Genomic DNA, 17,902 nt, shown 5'->3' on the forward strand with positions numbered 1-17,902 from the left:
TACAAAACAATAAACGAAACGAAAACCAAAAACTGCCTATACTTGTGTCAACTAACACAGCACAAGGACATCAAGACACTCAGGACAATCACCCACAATACAACCAAAGAATGGCTGCCTAAATATGGTTCCCAATCAGAGACAATGATAAACACCTGCCTCTGATTGAGAACCACTTCAGACAGCCATAGACTAACCTAGAACACCCCACTAAGCTACAATCCCACTATCTACACACCACATACAAAAACCCATGTCACACCCTGGCCTGACCAAATACATGAAGAAAAACACAAAATACTACGACCAGGGCGTGACACCATGTGCAGTTGCAAACCGTAGTCTCGCTTTTTTATGGCGGTTTTGGACCAGTGGCTTCTTCCTTGCTGAGCGGCCATTCAGGTTATGTCAATATAGGACTCGTTTTACTGTGGATATAGATACTTTTGTACCTGTTCCCTCCAGCATCTTCACAAGGTCCTTTGCTGTTGTTCTGGGATTGATTTGCACTTTTTTGCACCAAAGTATGTTCATTTCCATGAGACAGAACGCGTCTCCTTCCTGAGCAGTATGACGGCTGTGTGGTCCTATGGTGTTTATACTTGCGTACTATTGTTTGTAGAGATGAACGTGGTACCTTCAGGCATTTGGAAATTACTCCCAAGGATGAACCAGACTTGTGGAGGTCTACAATTTTTTTTCTGAGGTCTTGGCTGATTTCTTTTGATGTTCCCATGATGTCAAGCAAAGAGGCACTGAGTTTGAAGGTAGGCCTTGAAATACATCCACAGGTACACCTCCAATTGGCCCAAATGATGTCAATTATCCTATCAGAAGCTTCTAAAGCCATGACATTATTTTCTGGAATTTTCCAAGCTTTTTAAAGGCACAGTCAACTTAGTGTATGTAAACTTCTGACCCACTGGAATTATGATACAGTCAATTATAAGTGAAATAATCTGTCTGTAAACAATTGTTGGAAAAATGACTTGTGTCATGCACAAAGTAGATGTCCAAAACCGACTTACCAACACTATGGTTTGTTAGCAAGAAATTTGTGGAGTGGTTTAAAAACAAGTTTTAATGACTCCAACCTAAGTGTATGTACATTTCGACTGTAATTGCAAAAGGGTTATCTAATGATCAATTTGCCTTTTAAGCTAACACAACGTGCCATTGGAACACAGGAGTGATGGTTGCTGATAATGGCCCTCTCCACGCCTATGTAGATATTCCATTTAAAAAATCAGCCGTTGCCAGCTGCAATAGCAATAGTCATTTACAACATTCTGATCAATTTGATGATATTTTAATGGACAAAAATTTTGCTTTTCTTTGAAAAACAAAGACATTTCTAAATGACCCCAAACTTTTGAACAGTAGTGTATATCCAGACAAAGGTCTTTGAGTGTATATGGTGGGCATATTGGATTCCTAACATAGTTAAAGTAAACAAAAATAGACTTGAGTACAGGTCACAAGTACAGTCCACAAATCTGAAACATTTCTCATTTAAAATGTGTATGTATACAGTTGATTAAACCACCATTTAGTGGTAATATGGGAGTGATATTGGATTTTATATATGCCATTTAGCAGACGCTTTTATCCAAAGCGACTTTGAAAGTAAAAAATAAATAATCTGGCTATTAAATTTCAGCAAGTACTCTAAAATACCCAGAACACCATACAGGGATTTAAGAAAAGACCAGATGACATCTTCCCTGAGTGACAGAAACCTACCACTAAATGGTGGCTGTGCGTGCATACATTCTACGTATGGGTGGTCCCGGGGATCGAACCCACTACCCTGGCAAACCCACTACCCTGGCGTTACAAGCGCCATGCTCTACCAACTGAGCTACACAGGACCACACATTTTGGATGTCATATTGGATTTGGTGTGAAATCTAGGGGGGCCCCTAACGTAATTGCATGAGGGGTTAAACATATAAAATCCACATTTGACTGGAAAAATGACAGTTTTCAGTGTCTGAGCCCACTTTTCTTATCGATGAATACAATAGCCACAACATTTTTTTTAAAATGTCCTTGGAAAGTTGTCTATTGAACAGTTACCGTACCAAAAAGTGAAGTTCATCATCATCATAATTCATCCTAAATAATAATAGTTGATATTTCTATCTATTGTATCTGTGTGTTTACAGGTCTACATTTCCAAGCTGTATTAAGATATCCTAATGTTGTTTATCTGTGTATGTAGGGCAGCCAACCGACGACTTGTATTCCACATTCTAGCAATATCAGAGCCTGGCAATACTCTTCACATTTTAAGTTTAGGGGGTGCTTTAGAGCAAATTACAATAGCCACTCATCAAAAAAACATGTTACTGCATTTATTTTTTTGTCAGGCAGGACCATATAGCACTGATTTAGATCACAGATGACTTGGAAAGTTGTCTATTGAACAGCTACCAAAAGGAACACCTGGTAAATATTTTTAGACATACAACCATCTATTTCGTATATAGGAGAACTTAGAGATATGTTAAAATATGGTTGTGCTTTGTTATACCTCGGGTATCTCAAAAACTAAAGCCCTGTTTGAGGATTGGTCACTAGCATAGCAAGCTGGAATACAACCAGATGAGGTTTGAGGAAGTGAAAATGAAATTGAGCTGTCGATTGCAGAGGCGTAGCCGTAGACCAATGAGCACGACTTCCGTACTCCAGAACCCCTTACGTACAACGCCATCTATGTCCAGGGGACGTGAAACGAAAATATCGGGAGGGGGATTTCCACGCAAAGCACTTCCTTTACTTGTTTTGCTTTCGATCTGGACACTGAAATAGGCTAATAGTTTTCATTTTGGTACGCAAAATCACACACTACACGGGGATAACTTTGCGACTGGCAAGAGGACTGTCGATACCTCAAGTTGAATAGAACACTTTATCGCAGGTAACGTTTCCGCATGTTGTTTTTGCTGAAGAGTTATGTATCCATAGAATCATGAAGCGACCATGTAAACCCTAATCGAAAGCAATAGAACCTTGATCCGATCATGGGCAACCGACAATCCGACATGGAATGAAGTTTATTTTCACTTTTGGGTTGACATGTCAGCCAGCTTTCTGGTGAACTTGAACAGCTGTCAGTTTTGGCCACAGCATGACTTTGCGAGACGGATGCAATGTATATTTGTTGCCAACTGTGGCGCATAGCGCACCAGAATGTCGATAAACCATTGAAGTAACCATTTATCGGTAGTTGTGTTATTGTGTATTGTGTATGTATTGTGTACATTGTGTATGTTATTATCAGGCTCAGAAAGAAATTGGAGGCATAATGGAATTGGAACAAGCTTGGTTCTGGTAAATTACACGACTACTAGGCTACGAATGCAGGGTTGACTACATTATAACTACAAGTTCGTTATTTTATTGGCTTAATGTTCTTAATATAATATGTATGATAAACCCAATATGTAAATATATTAAAGTAACATTCGCATAACCTGTTACAGTTGATTGGTTTAGGAGTTTCTTGCGTTTTGTTGAAGTGGACCTTGATCACAAACGTGATTACTCTACCTGCAGCATTAACTCTAGGTCATGGTCATCACAAGCCTTATGTGTACTGTTAACCTATTTTCAAGATTCATTAACACCTTATTACACATCAACAGAGTACAGTTCGACATGTGATATAACACATCTGAACGTATTATTGTGTGTTGTTGTGGCCCCTCTGTATTAGATGTGTTTTGGTTCTGGGTTCTGCTCTGTATGAGATCAGATGTTGCTGATAATCTCAGGGAATTGTCATCCCCCAAATGGGCCAATTGGTCTCAGATGTTTTCTGATCTGTTGCTGTCTTCAGGACGTGAAGTGAAGGGTTCATTCATTCAATTTACTGTTTATTTCCTCCTTGCTCTGTGTCTGCAGGCCACCATGCCAGTGGAGAGGATGCGAATGCGACCATGGCTGGAGGAACAGATCAACTCTTGCCTAATTCCTGGGCTGAAATGGGTTAATAGAGTAAGTGAAATGTATCTTTATTGAGATACTGAGTTTGCCTTAGTATGAAAGTTCACCATATTCTAAGTTTATACTGTACCTGGTTTTCACGCTATGCTGATGCAACAATTGCTACCAAACCCACCAACATAACCCCTCCATCATATAGGAACACAAACAGGCATGTACACATCTAAACAGCATGTGTGCATCTTACTATATTCTTTAACAACTTTTTTGAGTAGCACTTTATAAAAAACTCCACGTAATAAAGCATTTATAATGAATTAGTAAATTGTTTATTTATCATGTATTAATCATTACTCCATTCTTTAGATTTAATATACTGTAGGTCCTTATAAACCATTTACTAATCATTAGTTAAGTATTTTTGCATCACTTCATCTAAAGTGTGGGCAATTTATATTTTATAAATACTTCATAAATGTGGACATGCCATTGGTAGACACTCCAGCATTACCGGATCTTTCTTATGGTCTCAAAATAGCCTAGAACATATCAATGGTAAAATAATAAGCACACATGTCAGGATGTTAAAAGAACTATGTCAAACATTGTATCTACAAACACTGTTGTGAAGGAACTGTTGCAAGGACTTAAGGAAGAGTTGTAATGTGAATGTTTTGCTAATGTTGTCAACCTCGCAAACGCAAACTAATTATAAAATAGCGAGCTGTAGCCTACATACAACAGCTAGCCAGACCGGACGGTTTTTCTTTAGTGGATTTTTATTCCTGCATTACTACTGATATGTGATTGAGGTAGAAATGTTGCATGTAATTATTTTCAGGTAGAAATGTTACATATACAGTGCATTCGGGAAGTATTCAGACCCCTTCACTTTTTCTACATTTTGTTACGTTACTGTCTTATTCAAAAATGGATTAAATCCCCAGTCCACAATCTACACACAATACCCTATAATGACAAACCCTATGAGACTCGAAATTGAGGTCAGGTGCATCCTGTTTCCATTGATCATCCTTGATGTTTCTACAATTGGAGTCCACCTGTGGTAAATTCAATTGGTTGGACATGATTTGGAAAGGCACACAGCTGTCTATATAAGGTCCCACAGATGTCAGAGCAAAAACCAATCCATGAGTTTGAAGGAATTTTCCGTAGAGCTCCGAGACAGGATTGTGTCGAGGCACAGATCTGGGGAAGGGTACGAAAAAATGTCTGCAGCATTGAAGGTCCCCAAGAATACAGTGGCCTCCATCATTCTGAAACGGAAGACATTTAGATTTCCCAAGATTCTTCCCAGAGCTGGCAGCCCGGCCAAACTGATCACTCTGGGGAGAAGGGCCTTGGTCAGGGAGGTGATCAAGAACCCGAAGTTGACTCTGACAGAGCTCCAGAGTTCATCTGTGGAGATGGAAGAACATGCCGTACTCCACCAATCATGCCTTTATGGTAGAGTGGCCAGACGGAAGATATTCCTCAATAAAGGGCACATGACAGCCAGCTTTGTTTTTTGCCAAAAGAAATATAAAGGAATCTCAGACCATGAGAAACAAGATTCTCTGATCTGATGAAACCAAGATTGAACTCTTTGGTATGAATGCCAAGCGTCACTTCTGGATGAAACCTGGCACCATCCCTATGATGAAGCATGGTGATGGCAGCATCATGATGTGTGGATGTTTATCAGTGGCAGGGACTGGGAGACTAGTCAGGGTTGAGGGAAGAATGAATGGAGCAAAGTACAGAGAGATTCTTGATGAAAACCTGGTCCAGAGTGCTCAGGACCTCAGACTAGTGTGAAGGTTTACCTTCCAACAGGACAATGACCCTAAGCACACAGCCAAGACAACACAGAAGTGGCTTCGGGGCAAGTCTCTGAATATCCTTGAGTGGCCCAGCCAGAGCCCAGACTTGAACCCGATCGAACATCTCTGGAGAGACCTGAAAATAGTTGTGCAGCGACGCTCACCATCCAACCTGACAGAGCTTGAGGGGATCTGCAGAGAAGAATGGGAGAAACTCACCAAATACAGGTGTTTCAAGCTTGTAGCGTCATACCCAAGATGAGTCAAGGCTGTTAACGCTGCCAAAGGTGTTTCAACAAAGTAGTCTGAATACTTATGTAAATGTGATACGTCTGTTTAAAAAAACAGTGTGTAAATTGATGAGGGAAAAAAACTATTTCACCAATTTTAGAATAAGGCTGTAACGTAACAAAATGTGGAAAAAGTGAAGGGGTCTGAATATTTATAACCTTCAAATGCTTCCAGTGCTTCAGTCTTTTAAAAACAGACTATTTTCACATATGACTTTGTTTGTCAGCACCTTTAATGGGAATTTAAATGAAGTATCTATTTAAACATAATAAGATAGTTCAGCGAAAGAATGTATTCAGATATTTGTTTCCGTACCTCGTAAGCAGTCTATGTACTCATCTTAATCTCTTGTGGAATGCGTAGGAATGTTTTTGTTTTCGTCCCTGATTATTTGGACGTGGGGAGATTAATCATGCAGCTGACCAAATTACGCAAGGTGTGTGCGATGTGTGAGCCAAATCATAAATGTCTGAATCATTGTTGTAATGAATCTGCAGGAGAAGAGGATCTTCCAGATTCCATGGATGCATGCTGCAAGACATGGCTGGGATTTGGAAAAAGATGCTCCTTTATTCAAGAACTGGGCCATTCATACAGGTACAGTTATGAAAATGAAATGATAAGAACTGGCTAACAATACACAGTATGTTACATTACCAATGCCACTGTTATGTGTTATGATCAGTGTTATGACTCAAGTTTATGCAGCAGCATAGCCTTCCAATAATAAGTCATTTTTTATATTCAGGAAAATACCAACTAGGGATCGACAAACCAGACCCGAAAACATGGAAGGCCAATTTCCGCTGTGCAATGAACTCTCTGCCTGATATTGAGGAGGTGAAAGACAAGAGCATCAAGAAGGGAACCAACGCTTTCAGGGTATACAAGATGCTGTCTGCGTCAGAGCGCCAGACCAAGAAAGGCAAGTGGTTGCCTCTCTAGCTCTGAGAGAACAATGATTGGGGCTCCCGAGTGGTGCAGCGGTCTAAGACACTGCATCTCATTGGTAGACACGACATTACAGACACCCTGGTTCAAATCCAGCTGTATCACAACTGGCTGTGATTGGGAGTCCCATAGGGCAGCACACAATTGGCCCAGCATCGTCCAGGTTTGGCCGGTGTAGGCCGTCATTGGAAATAAGAATTTGTTCTTAACTGACTTGCCTAGTTAAATGTAGGTTAAATAAATACATAAAATTGAATTAGAAATGGCAGAGACCGAATTAAAGATCAGCTTCCAGAGAGGATAACACTTATGACTTTACTGTGTAGCTACTAGCCAAGATAATTCATGTATAATATGTGCTGTAAGCACGGTTTTATATGTTATTAACACTTGATTATGTAGATGCACATTTGTTAATGTTGTAGATATTTTTACATTACTGTTTATTTGCAATCAACAGTTTATCTACATGTTCTTCTCGCTGAGACGGTTGCATAGGCTTGAAATTGACACACTGAAAAATATTAATTTGTGTCCAACTTTTAACAGTGGAATGTCATGTTGATGTGTTTTCTAGGAAAGAAAAGGAGGGGAAAAGAGGGGAAAAACAAGGTAATAACTAGTGTGTGTTGACACACAAGACCTCAGTGCATTACTATTCAATTTCACATTCAGACCATTCTAACCATTCAGACCATTCTAACTATTCTAACCATTCAGACCACTCTAACCATTCAGACCATTCTAACCATTCAGACTATTCTAACCATTCAGACCATTCAAACCATTCTGACCATTCTGACCATTCTAACCATTCAAACCATTCAGACCATTCTAACCATTCTAACCATTCAAACCATTCAGACCATTCAAACCATTTTTTGAAATTGATCATTTTACTTGGCAAATGTAAAATGATATTAGCAAGCATGACAGACCTCCAGTGAAGATGGAAAGAGATGCCCACACCTCTCTGCCTCTGTCACCCCAGGAACAGGTGGAGCCCAGGTCCTCATCCATGGAGAGCATGAATGGGTCTGTTGAAGACCATGAAGTGGTGAGGATAGAGGTGAAGGATGATGTGAAAGAGGAGTACATTACAGACTGCACAGGTAAGAGCTTTGGCATCAGTGTCTGTGTCCACTACACACATTTAATCAATTGAATTGATGTTGTGTGGTAGACCATTAACCTCTCTGGGATATGTGGGACGCTAGCGTCCCACCTGGCCAAAAGCCAATGATAAAAAGCCGTCGATATATATCGAAAATGTCCATTTATTTTGTGCGTTTGATCCAGAAAAACACTGGTTCCAACTTGCACAACGTGACTTCAAAATATCTCAAAAGTTACCTGTAAACTTTGCCAAAACATTTCAAACGACTTTTGTAATACAAATGTAGGTATTTTTTTACGTAAATAATCGATAAAATTGAAGACGGGATGATCTATGTTCAATACAGGAGGAAAATATCTAACAGTGCACTACAAGTGACCCTCGTTCTGAACAGGGCTAATTCTTCATGACACAAAGGAAAAACCTCAACCAATTTCTAAAGACTGTTGACATCCAGTGGAAGCAGTAGGAACTGCAAGAAGGTCCCTTAGAAATCTGGATTCCCAATGAAATCCCATTGAAAAGAGTGACCTCAAAAAATAAAATCTGAATGGTTTGACCTCGGGGTTTCACCTGCTAAATAAGTTCTGTCCTATTCACAGACATGATTCAAACCGTTTTAGAAACTTCAGAGTGTTTTCTATCCAAATCTACTAATAATATGCATATCTTATCTTCTGGGGATGAGTAGCAGGCAGTTGAATTCTGGCATGCATTTCATCCGGACGTGAAAATACTGCCCCGTCACCAAGAAGTTAAGAGAGCACAACAGGAGTAGTGACAAGGAATGTTATTATGAACATGTATAGTAGTTACACACTTACTAATGTCTTATGCATATAGCTGTGAGTAAATTGTTTTGGCTTTCCACTGGAGGACAAATTTATAACCAGGGATTATCTTAAGCTTCCTCAGAATTTCTTCATCCGGGCAGTCGCAGCCCTGGGGATGACCAGCTGATCATCGATGACCTGCCATATGTGTGTCAGACCATCGAGGTGACCACAGAGAATGAGGAGCAGTCAGTCAGCTCCAGCCACCCGTACCCACTCCAGATCTCCCCTGTGTCCTCGTATGGAGGTCAGTCCACACCCCCTAAATCCTCCCACTCCATCCCAACCCATGCCCTAAAACAACAGACGGGGTTGCTTGGAACTCACATCAGTACCCATTATAGGCGTTAATAGTGGTATAGTTCCTATTATTAGATATAGTTAGGTATAGTTCCTATTATAGTTCCTCCGATTAGAATGTCACTCCAGGTGAATCATTTGATTGGTGATGGGAGGTACCACTATATTTTCTAACACCATTGTATGCCTGCGACTTGTAAGGCCCACTATCACCTCCATTTTAAAATGCCAAGTCAAATTGAAAAATTTGAAACTTCATTCAGTCTAGATAGTATAGTACTGTGGTGTATTGCTTAATGTCTATAAGGGCCATAAGGCTTCCCTGTTGCAAGCCCAAGGCCAGGCCAGTGCTTGCTATCATAAACATGGCTACATCACCACTGTCATTCAACCTGCTCATGGTATCACTGTAGAATAAGTTAATGTTTTCCCTGGGAGAAGAATTAACACAGAAAGAGTTGAACTCAGAATATGAACTTGTATTTATGCATATTTACAAAGTTATTTCTGTATGTATATGCTTAATATGATACTGTATATGGTTCAGTTGATATTGATCCACCTGATGTGCTACATATAGTATGATACTGTACATATAACTACTCTACTATTCCTGCATGTTTAGTATTTGGTGAAGCATAACATATAATCTCTACAATGATTATGTGCAGAAGTTCACTAGAGTTCATCACTGATGGTAGCAGATAAGCCTATTGTCATTTAACTTTTTTAACTCTGACATTCTTTCATATGCCCATTCTTCTCCAACCTGTTAGTCTGGAAATCCCTGAGTTATGGGTTTTCATGGTTGTTCTTTCTGTTCTGCTTTACAGAGAGTGACACAGACAGTGTGCACAGTGAAGAGGACTCTAAGGAGGTAAGGACACTGAACAATTGCGTTGTCCAATTGCATACCTGTATCAGAAGAAAATCGCATCAGTCAAAAAATTGCCTCCTAACCATTATGTTAGCCAAATAATCATTCAAGACAGCTAGATTATTTTCTACGGTTGGAAAGAAAGTAAAAATCATGAGCTGACACACACTTTGATTTTGAACCTGTGTGCCTTTATGGAGTGCTTGCAGCACAAAGCGACAGCTTTGTTTTATGGTGCCATTGTAGCTGGTTTGTTCTCTTAGCCAAGGGAAGTGCACTTAGCTAGCAGAATTAGCTAATTCTAATAGGGCTGAGCGGCATGGCTGGGCCTGCCTGGGTACACAGACACATACTGTACAGACCGCTGAATCATTAACCCTGCCTTATCAAAAGATAAACAAACCTTCACTTGAAACCCACTATTTTGAGTTCATTACATTAGCCAGTTCTACTGCTTTACAGTAGTAAGAATACTGTAACTGTAGAATGGTGGTACTGTCCCTTTTACTTCTACCACTAGCCCAGCCCATATTGTCAGTTCCTGTTCTAAAGTGCTCTGACGTAAAGAAAGACGAAAAACAGAAGGCAGCTCTCTGGTGAATACCGGATTCACTTTTGTCCCCTGGCTAATGATTAAACCTCATTTCATGTTTTGAATTGTGCTCAAAACAAGCCCAATCACAAATCAAGGCACATACATACAGTTACAGAATTCAACAGAATAGCATTCTTTATTTCTCAACCATTATTTCCCTTTTGTGTTGTAGTGTTCTATTGTTTGTCGTGTTCTAATACATAATGACATGCCCATTGGAGAAACAGAGAAAACTAGTAAAATGCCAAGCTATTTTCTTTGCCCTAGAAAGCCCTGGTTGTCAGCTACTTTCAAAAATGTGGGCAAGATGGCTATTGTGGTTCTTGTAGAATATCTTGCTACATTGAGCTGGAAGAGGAAATTTGATGCTGCACACACGTACATGTGTTTATGTCCGTGGGTGAAGAGGGAGGAGATGAGGTTCCTTAGTATAGATGAATCATGCAGAGCTCAACAGCAGGAAGAACAGTTTTCAAGCATGTTAGAAAGTATTAAGTCATACAGCGCTTATAAACATGACAATATGTACATGGGCATGCCAATGTGTTCAAGTTGCAGTAATATATTTTCATTGGTAAATATGCCACATGTTTTGCAAGACTTGCTATAGCTAGGTTTCCATCCAATTGGTGACATATTTTAATGCAAAAATGCAGTGGCATTTATAAAATTATATAGAAACGTCCTATTTCCATCACAGCTGTTGTGATTATTTTTTTATGCTATGACTTTACTCGCATGAAAACTGTGGATGGAAATGTGGTTAGTGTTTTAAAAGAAATTCCCTCTTCTAATTTTGTCAATGATTTATGAAAATTCTACAAACAGACTACTATACATGTTAAGAAATATGCTTGTGGCCAAATCTATATTCAGATCTATCCTGAAATAAGTGTTTGAATGGTTATGGCTGAATTAAACCCACCTTCACTGTGACTTGCAGCATCTTCATGGTGGGCTGTGGGGATCAAGTTTAGCTTCCTCTGTGCTGAGAGTACCATCGTGCTCACTACCCAGCATGGCCACCTTTGTCACAACTGGAAAGGTAACCAACTTCAAAGTGACCAGCACCAGGGACCCCATGCCCCTCATCAGCTACGACAACAGCCCCTGGAAAAGGGACATGCCAGCAGCCCTACACCCTCCTTCAGAGCAGGCTTCCTCCAGCCAGGCCTCTGCTGCAGAGACCCGAGCCAGTGTTATCATGAAGACCTCAGACATCTCTAAGTCCTCTGTGAAGACCTGCTGAAGACCTGGCAGTGCAGTGACTCAAGATATGGGCCAGTCAGTGGCAGGCTTGGCGTGGAAAAGCCTTGATCACAGCTGGCCTTCTTGTTAGACCAGAGTGCCTGCTGGCCTTGTTCGACCAGAGTGCCTACTCATAGGAATGACTGGGACATACAGTACAGTATAGGGGTATGGGGCTCTGTGAGCTGTAGAATATGGATCGATGCCCAAACTGAACCTCCCAAGATCTCAGGGCCTTTTAGATGCGATGGGAGAGAATTCATCTACGAACTGTGAAAATATTTGTAGGGCATCTCATCCCACTTTGCCCACTGTTAATAATGTACATACTAATTTGTCTGCGTAATGGCAAACCGCTTCTGCACCTTATGGAAAGCACTGACGGGGATGTGTCTGTCCACTCTGGGCTGGGTATGTGTGTACACTAACAGCAAAGCTGAAGCCATAGTAGAGGCCTTGTAGAGGCCTTATCTATGGCTCACTTTGCAACCTTGTCTTTGGCCTTCAAGGAGATGCCATCCATAGGATAAAAGGATGAAGTGAATAAATGCACTTGGTAATTTATCTAGATGCCTTTTAAGGCACTCTCTTTTAAGCATATAGATAAACATATATATATATAAGCATATATATATATATATATATATTATAAAGGTACATTTTAATCTAGGGTGGACAATTATACAATTTGTATATTTTTCCCCCAAAGTTAAAGATTTCTGAATATTTGTTAGATTACTTTTTTGTATTGTTATTTACATGACACATGAGGAAAAATATATATATTTTCCATCAACATTTTCTGTCTTTATTTGTGACATCTACTGTATGTGAAATTGTATATGCTTGTAGCTTACTGTATGTGTGTGTGTGTGTGTGTATATACATTACCAGTCAAAAGTTTGGACACACCTACTCATTCAAGGGTTTTTCTTTATTTTTACTATTTTCTACATTGTAGATGTACTCTGTGAAGCATTTATTTCGGCTGCAATTCTTTAGTCTGGTAACTCTAATGAACTTATCCTCTGCAGCAGAGGTAACTCTCTGGGTCTTCCTTTCTTGTGGCGGTTCTCATGAGAGCCAGTTTTTACATAGCACTTGATGGTTTTTGTGACTGCACTTGAAGAAACTTTCAAAATTCTTGAAATTTTCCAAATTGACTGACCTTCATGTCTTAAAGTAAAGATGGATTGTCATTTCTCTTTGCTTATTTGAGCTGTTTTTGCCATAATATGGACTTGGTCTTTTACCAAATATGGCTATCTTCTGTATACCAGCCCTACCTTGTCACAACACAACTGATTGGCTCAAACGCAATGCACACCTGTTAATTGAAATGCATTCCAGGTGACTACCTCATGAAGCTGGTTGAGTGAATGCCAAGAGTATGCAAAGCTGTCATCAAGCTGTCATCAAGGCAACTAGTGGGTACTTTGAAGAATCTCAAATATAAAATATATTTTGATTTGTTTCACACCTTTTTAGGTTAATACATGATTCCATATGTGTTATTTCATAGTTTTGATATCTTCACTATTATTCTACAATGTAGAATATAGTAAAAAATAAAGAAAAACCCTGGAGTGAGTAGGTGTGCCCAATTTTTTGACTGGTACTGTATGTAATTGTGTGTTTTAAATTAGTTGCTATACATTTACACACATTTGAGTGTGTCACTGCACATTCAGGGGCAACTCTTAATCCTGTGGATAAACATGGAAATCTTAATAAAAATATTGTTTTGTAATCCTGTTGTACTACAATGTTGTAATATTTCCAATATTACACCACAGACTGTTTTTCAAGTTTCAATACAGTGACACAGATTAACAGAGGTCAGCAGTGTCCTATAATTTAAGACCAAATGTGTGAAACATTTACGCTGTTGTTTGATTCAGCTGTTGGGATTCAGAAGAGATTTGTTTCATTGTTGTTCTGCTCCTACTGTCCTCACTCAACTCTTGAAGTCAGATCTTTACTCAGAAAATAGTGCCAACGGTGAGTGTTTTGACACACATAGTATTACTTGTTTCAACAGGAATGAATGCAGTGATATTCAAGTTATTGCATAATGGCTCTGCGAAGCATTATTATCCTTGCAGAAATACTAGTGATTGTGAAATAAAACATTCTTAGTATTTTTTCCCCAGTTTCCTCATAACAATCCTCCTTTCAGATTCTATTGAAAAACACTGGAGGGTAGTTGTTGAGCTCCAGCCCTCTGCAGCACACAGTAATCCCACATGGGCCTGCTTTGGGTCATGCTCTAACTGCCGTTTGGTTTTGGTTGCTGTTCCTAGCAGCTCAACTTCCTGTTTGCGCCTGAACACAGCCAATTGGTGCCTGGTTTGCTGTGACACCTATACACCAGATAGGCCATTAGTCAATCCCAGAGTAAACAAAGTATCAACCTCTCCCTCAGAATAGTCCAGAGCACATTATAACAGCTTGTAAATGCCAAGCAATATGCAAAGTCATTGAAGTTATTGCACATGAGTTAGAGGACTAGACCGTCAGACATCTCCATATCTTACATACCACATATTTTAATTTAGTTTAGACTCATTCAAGTCCTGGTTTGGTTGAATAGTCATTGTGCAAATGTAAACGATCAAGTTCGTGACATTACTGTAGTTCTCATTCAGGTCTGAATACATTGCACCAGCTAGTGGCTGTAGTAATAACTAGAATTTAATTGAAAGTACTGTAATTCAGTAGTTTGATGTTTGAACTCACAATAAAGCAATTAAGGTCAAATCAAAGTTTATTGATCGCATACACAGATTTAAAGATGTTATCGCATGTGCAGTGAAATGCTTGTGTTTGTCGCTCCAACAGTGCAATCCAAAACAATAAACATATATTCCCAAAAGTTAAAAGAAGGAGATTAAGAAATATCAGAATGAGCAATGTCAGAGTCCGAAATATTAATATATATACACTGAGTGTACAAACTATTAGGAACACCTTCCTAATATTGAGCTGCACCCCATTTTGCCCTCAGAAAAGCCTCAATTCATTGGGGCATGGACTCTAGAAGGTGTCAAAAGCATTCCACAGGGATGCTGGCCCATGTTGGCTGGATGTTCTTTGGATGGTGGACCATTCTTGACCACTCTACACACAGGAAACTGTTGAGCAAGAAAACACCAGCAGCTTTGCAGACACACTCAAACCGATGCACCGGCACCTACTACCATACCCCATTAAAAGTCACATAAATATTTTGTCTTGCCAATTCACTTTCTGAATGGCACAGGAGAGGGACGGAAGCAAAACTGTTACACATACACAATACATGTCTCAATTGTCTGAAGGCTTAAAAATCCATCTTTAACCTGTATCCTCCCCTTCATCTACACCGGTTGAATTGGATTTAACAGGTGACATCAATAACGGATCATAGATTTCACTTGGATTCACATGGTCAGTCTATGTCATGGAAAGAGCAGGTGTTCCTATTGTTTTGTACACTCAGTGTACATATAAAGTGGGTTAAACAGTATGTAAATATTAAGTGACCAGTGTTCAATGACTATACCGGGTGATAAGAGCGTCTGCTAAATGACTTAAATGTAAATGTAATGTAATGGTAGACGGCTAGTGACAGTGTCTAAGGTTCAGAGCAAGGTACTGGGCAGGAATGTAGAAGTTATGTGAAGAAGGTAAAAACAACATAAAAGCTCAGATTTTCTTCTCTTTAGGTCAGTGCCAAGTTCAAGTTAAATTTTTTCCATGCATCATGAAAGCTCTCTTTACTCAATTGGACGACGTGAGCCTGGATATTGGGAAATACCTAGCCAATTGCACAACTGAATAAATTCAACCCAAATGTGTTTTCCGCATTTACCCCAAACCGTCAGATCAAAGAGGTGGGGGGCCTGCCTTAATCGAGATCCATGTCATCTGGACCCAGGGAGCAGTTGTTGTTGGGAATTAACTGTCTTGCTCAATGGCAGAACGGCAGATTTTTCCACCTTGCCTGCTCAGCAATTCGAACCAGCAACATTTCGTTACTGGACCAACGCTCTTAACTGCTAGGCTACCTGCCCCCCCTAATGATTATTATGATACTGTATGATCAGCCTTTTTCTGTAGAAATTGTTGTCTAGAAGATGAACACATGGTGGCAGTAGAGCACTTCTCAAAACTATAAAAACAACATTTCTTCATTCATAAATAAATTGTTGAAAGTATTGTAGCGACCCGCATAGATAACTGTAAATGATCAGTTATGCTGTGTTGAACTCTAGAAGGCCAGCATCCCGGAGACGCCTCTTCACTGTTGACGTTGAGATTGGTATTTTGCGGGTACTATTGAATGAAGCTGCCAATTGAGGACTTGTGAGGCATCTGTTTCTCAAACTAGACACTCTAATGTACTTGTCTTCTTGCTCAGTTGTGCGCCGGGGCCTCCCACTCTTTCTATTCTGGTTAGAGCCAGTTTGCGCTATTCTGTGAAGGGAGTAGTACACAGCATTGTACGAGATCTTCAGTTTCTTTCTCACATGGCATAGCATTCATTTCTCAGAACATGAATAGACTGATGAGTTTCAGAAGAAAGGTTTTTTTTCTGGACATTTTGAGCCTATAATCGAACCCACAACTGCTGATGCTCCAGATACTCAACTAGTCTAAAGAAGGCCAGTGTTATTGCTTCTTTAATCAGGACAACAGTTTTCAGCTGTGCTAACATAATTTCTTAGGGTTTTCTAATGATCAATTAGCCTTTTAAAATGTTGAATTTGGATTAACTAACACAATGTGCCATTGGAACACAAGAGTGATGGTTACTGATAATGGGCCTCTGTTTGCCTATGTAGATATTCCAAAAAAAATCTCCTGTTTCCAGCTACAACAGTCATTTACAACATTAACAATGTCCACACGGATCAATTTGATGTTATTTTAATGGACAAAATATGTGCTTTTCTTTCAAAAACAAGGACATTTCTATCTGACCCCAAACTTTTGAATGGTTTTGTATGTTGCATAGAAATCCGAAGAGGGTGGCCAGCAGAGATAGGTGGGGTGGGCTAAGGGAAGCTGAGGGTTGGGATGTGGATGGAGACAAGTGGGAGTGGAGTTGCTGTGTGGGAGATAGTATGATGGTCAAAGATAAAAGTACAAAATAAAACATACTTTTTATTATGTTTGAAGACACTGAGGGGCAGTGTTTTTACAACTAATGCCAGTTTGCCTGAGACTGATGCCGTGCAGGTGTTTGTGCACATGCATATACATACACTCTCATTCAAATACACACAATGTAATAGTGCCAGACATGCACACAAACATGTGGATGGAATTAATTAGAATTAATTTATTAGTGGCCAGCAGCATACCACTGCTGGCTTGCTTCTGAAGCTAAGCAGGGTTGGTCCTGGTCAGTCCCTGGATGGGAGACCAGATGCTGCTGGAAGTGGTGTTAGAGGGCCAGTAGGAAGCACTCTTTCCTCTGACCTAAAAAATATCCCAATGCCCCAGGGCAGTGTCGTCCCGGTGTCCTGGCTAAATTCCCGATCTGGCCCTTAAACCATTCACGGTCACCTAATAATCCCCAGTTTACAATTAGCTCATTAATCCCCCTCCTATCCCCTGTAACTATTCCCCAGGTCATTGCTGTAAATTAGAATGTGTTCTCAGTCAACTTATCTGGTAAAATAGCGGATTTTTTTATTCTTGGGAGGGGCCTGTGGGAGCGGTCTCGGGGAACTGTGGGGGGGATCTTGGAGGGTTCGGGTTCACGTTTTTTGGCCTGGTGGGAGATCTGTCAACGTGCCCTTGAGTAGGGCATTGACCCTGGATGCTTCTGTGTGTCGCTCTGAAAGGAGTCTGTTGGATGACTGGTGTGGTGTAGTTGTTGAGCGGCTTCACTGCAAGTATATTGTATGTTTTGGATTCAATAAAGAA

The 17,902-nt window shown here is 40.0% G+C and overlaps 1 protein-coding gene across 3 annotated transcripts; it reads left to right on the forward strand.

Annotated features, from left to right (window-relative positions):
* Positions 1 to 2,705: 2,705 nt before the first annotated feature.
* Positions 2,706 to 12,784, forward strand: LOC124043718 (interferon regulatory factor 2-like). Of its 3 annotated transcripts, none has more exons than XM_046362604.1 (9): positions 2,706 to 2,923; positions 3,910 to 4,002; positions 6,563 to 6,662; positions 6,814 to 6,990; positions 7,594 to 7,628; positions 8,008 to 8,128; positions 9,049 to 9,213; positions 10,100 to 10,143; positions 11,682 to 12,784. In XM_046362604.1, the coding sequence occupies exons 2-9, from the start codon at positions 3,916 to 3,918 to the stop codon at positions 11,985 to 11,987; spliced, it is 1,035 nt and encodes a 344-aa protein (XP_046218560.1). In that variant the 5' UTR covers positions 2,706 to 2,923; positions 3,910 to 3,915; the 3' UTR covers positions 11,988 to 12,784. The 3 variants fall into 3 exon arrangements, with proteins under 3 accessions (XP_046218560.1, XP_046218561.1, XP_046218559.1); XM_046362603.1 differs by having other exon boundaries at positions 2,707 to 2,923; positions 9,040 to 9,213; XM_046362605.1 differs by lacking the exon at positions 9,049 to 9,213.
* Positions 12,785 to 17,902: the final 5,118 nt, after the last annotated feature.

This window comes from Oncorhynchus gorbuscha, linkage group LG09, assembly GCF_021184085.1.
Source record: "Oncorhynchus gorbuscha isolate QuinsamMale2020 ecotype Even-year linkage group LG09, OgorEven_v1.0, whole genome shotgun sequence".
Classification (NCBI taxonomy): Eukaryota; Metazoa; Chordata; class Actinopteri; order Salmoniformes; family Salmonidae; genus Oncorhynchus; species Oncorhynchus gorbuscha.

Coding starts and splice junctions, on each gene's coding strand:
- LOC124043718 (XM_046362603.1), top strand. CDS start 3,916: ATGCCAGTGGAGAGGATGCGAATGCGACCATGGCTGGAGGAACAGATC. Junction 7,629..8,007: donor GAAAAGAGGGGAAAAACAAG/GTAATAACTAGT, acceptor CTGTCACCCCAG/GAACAGGTGGAGCCCAGGTC. Junction 9,214..10,099: donor CCCTGTGTCCTCGTATGGAG/GTCAGTCCACAC, acceptor TCTGCTTTACAG/AGAGTGACACAGACAGTGTG.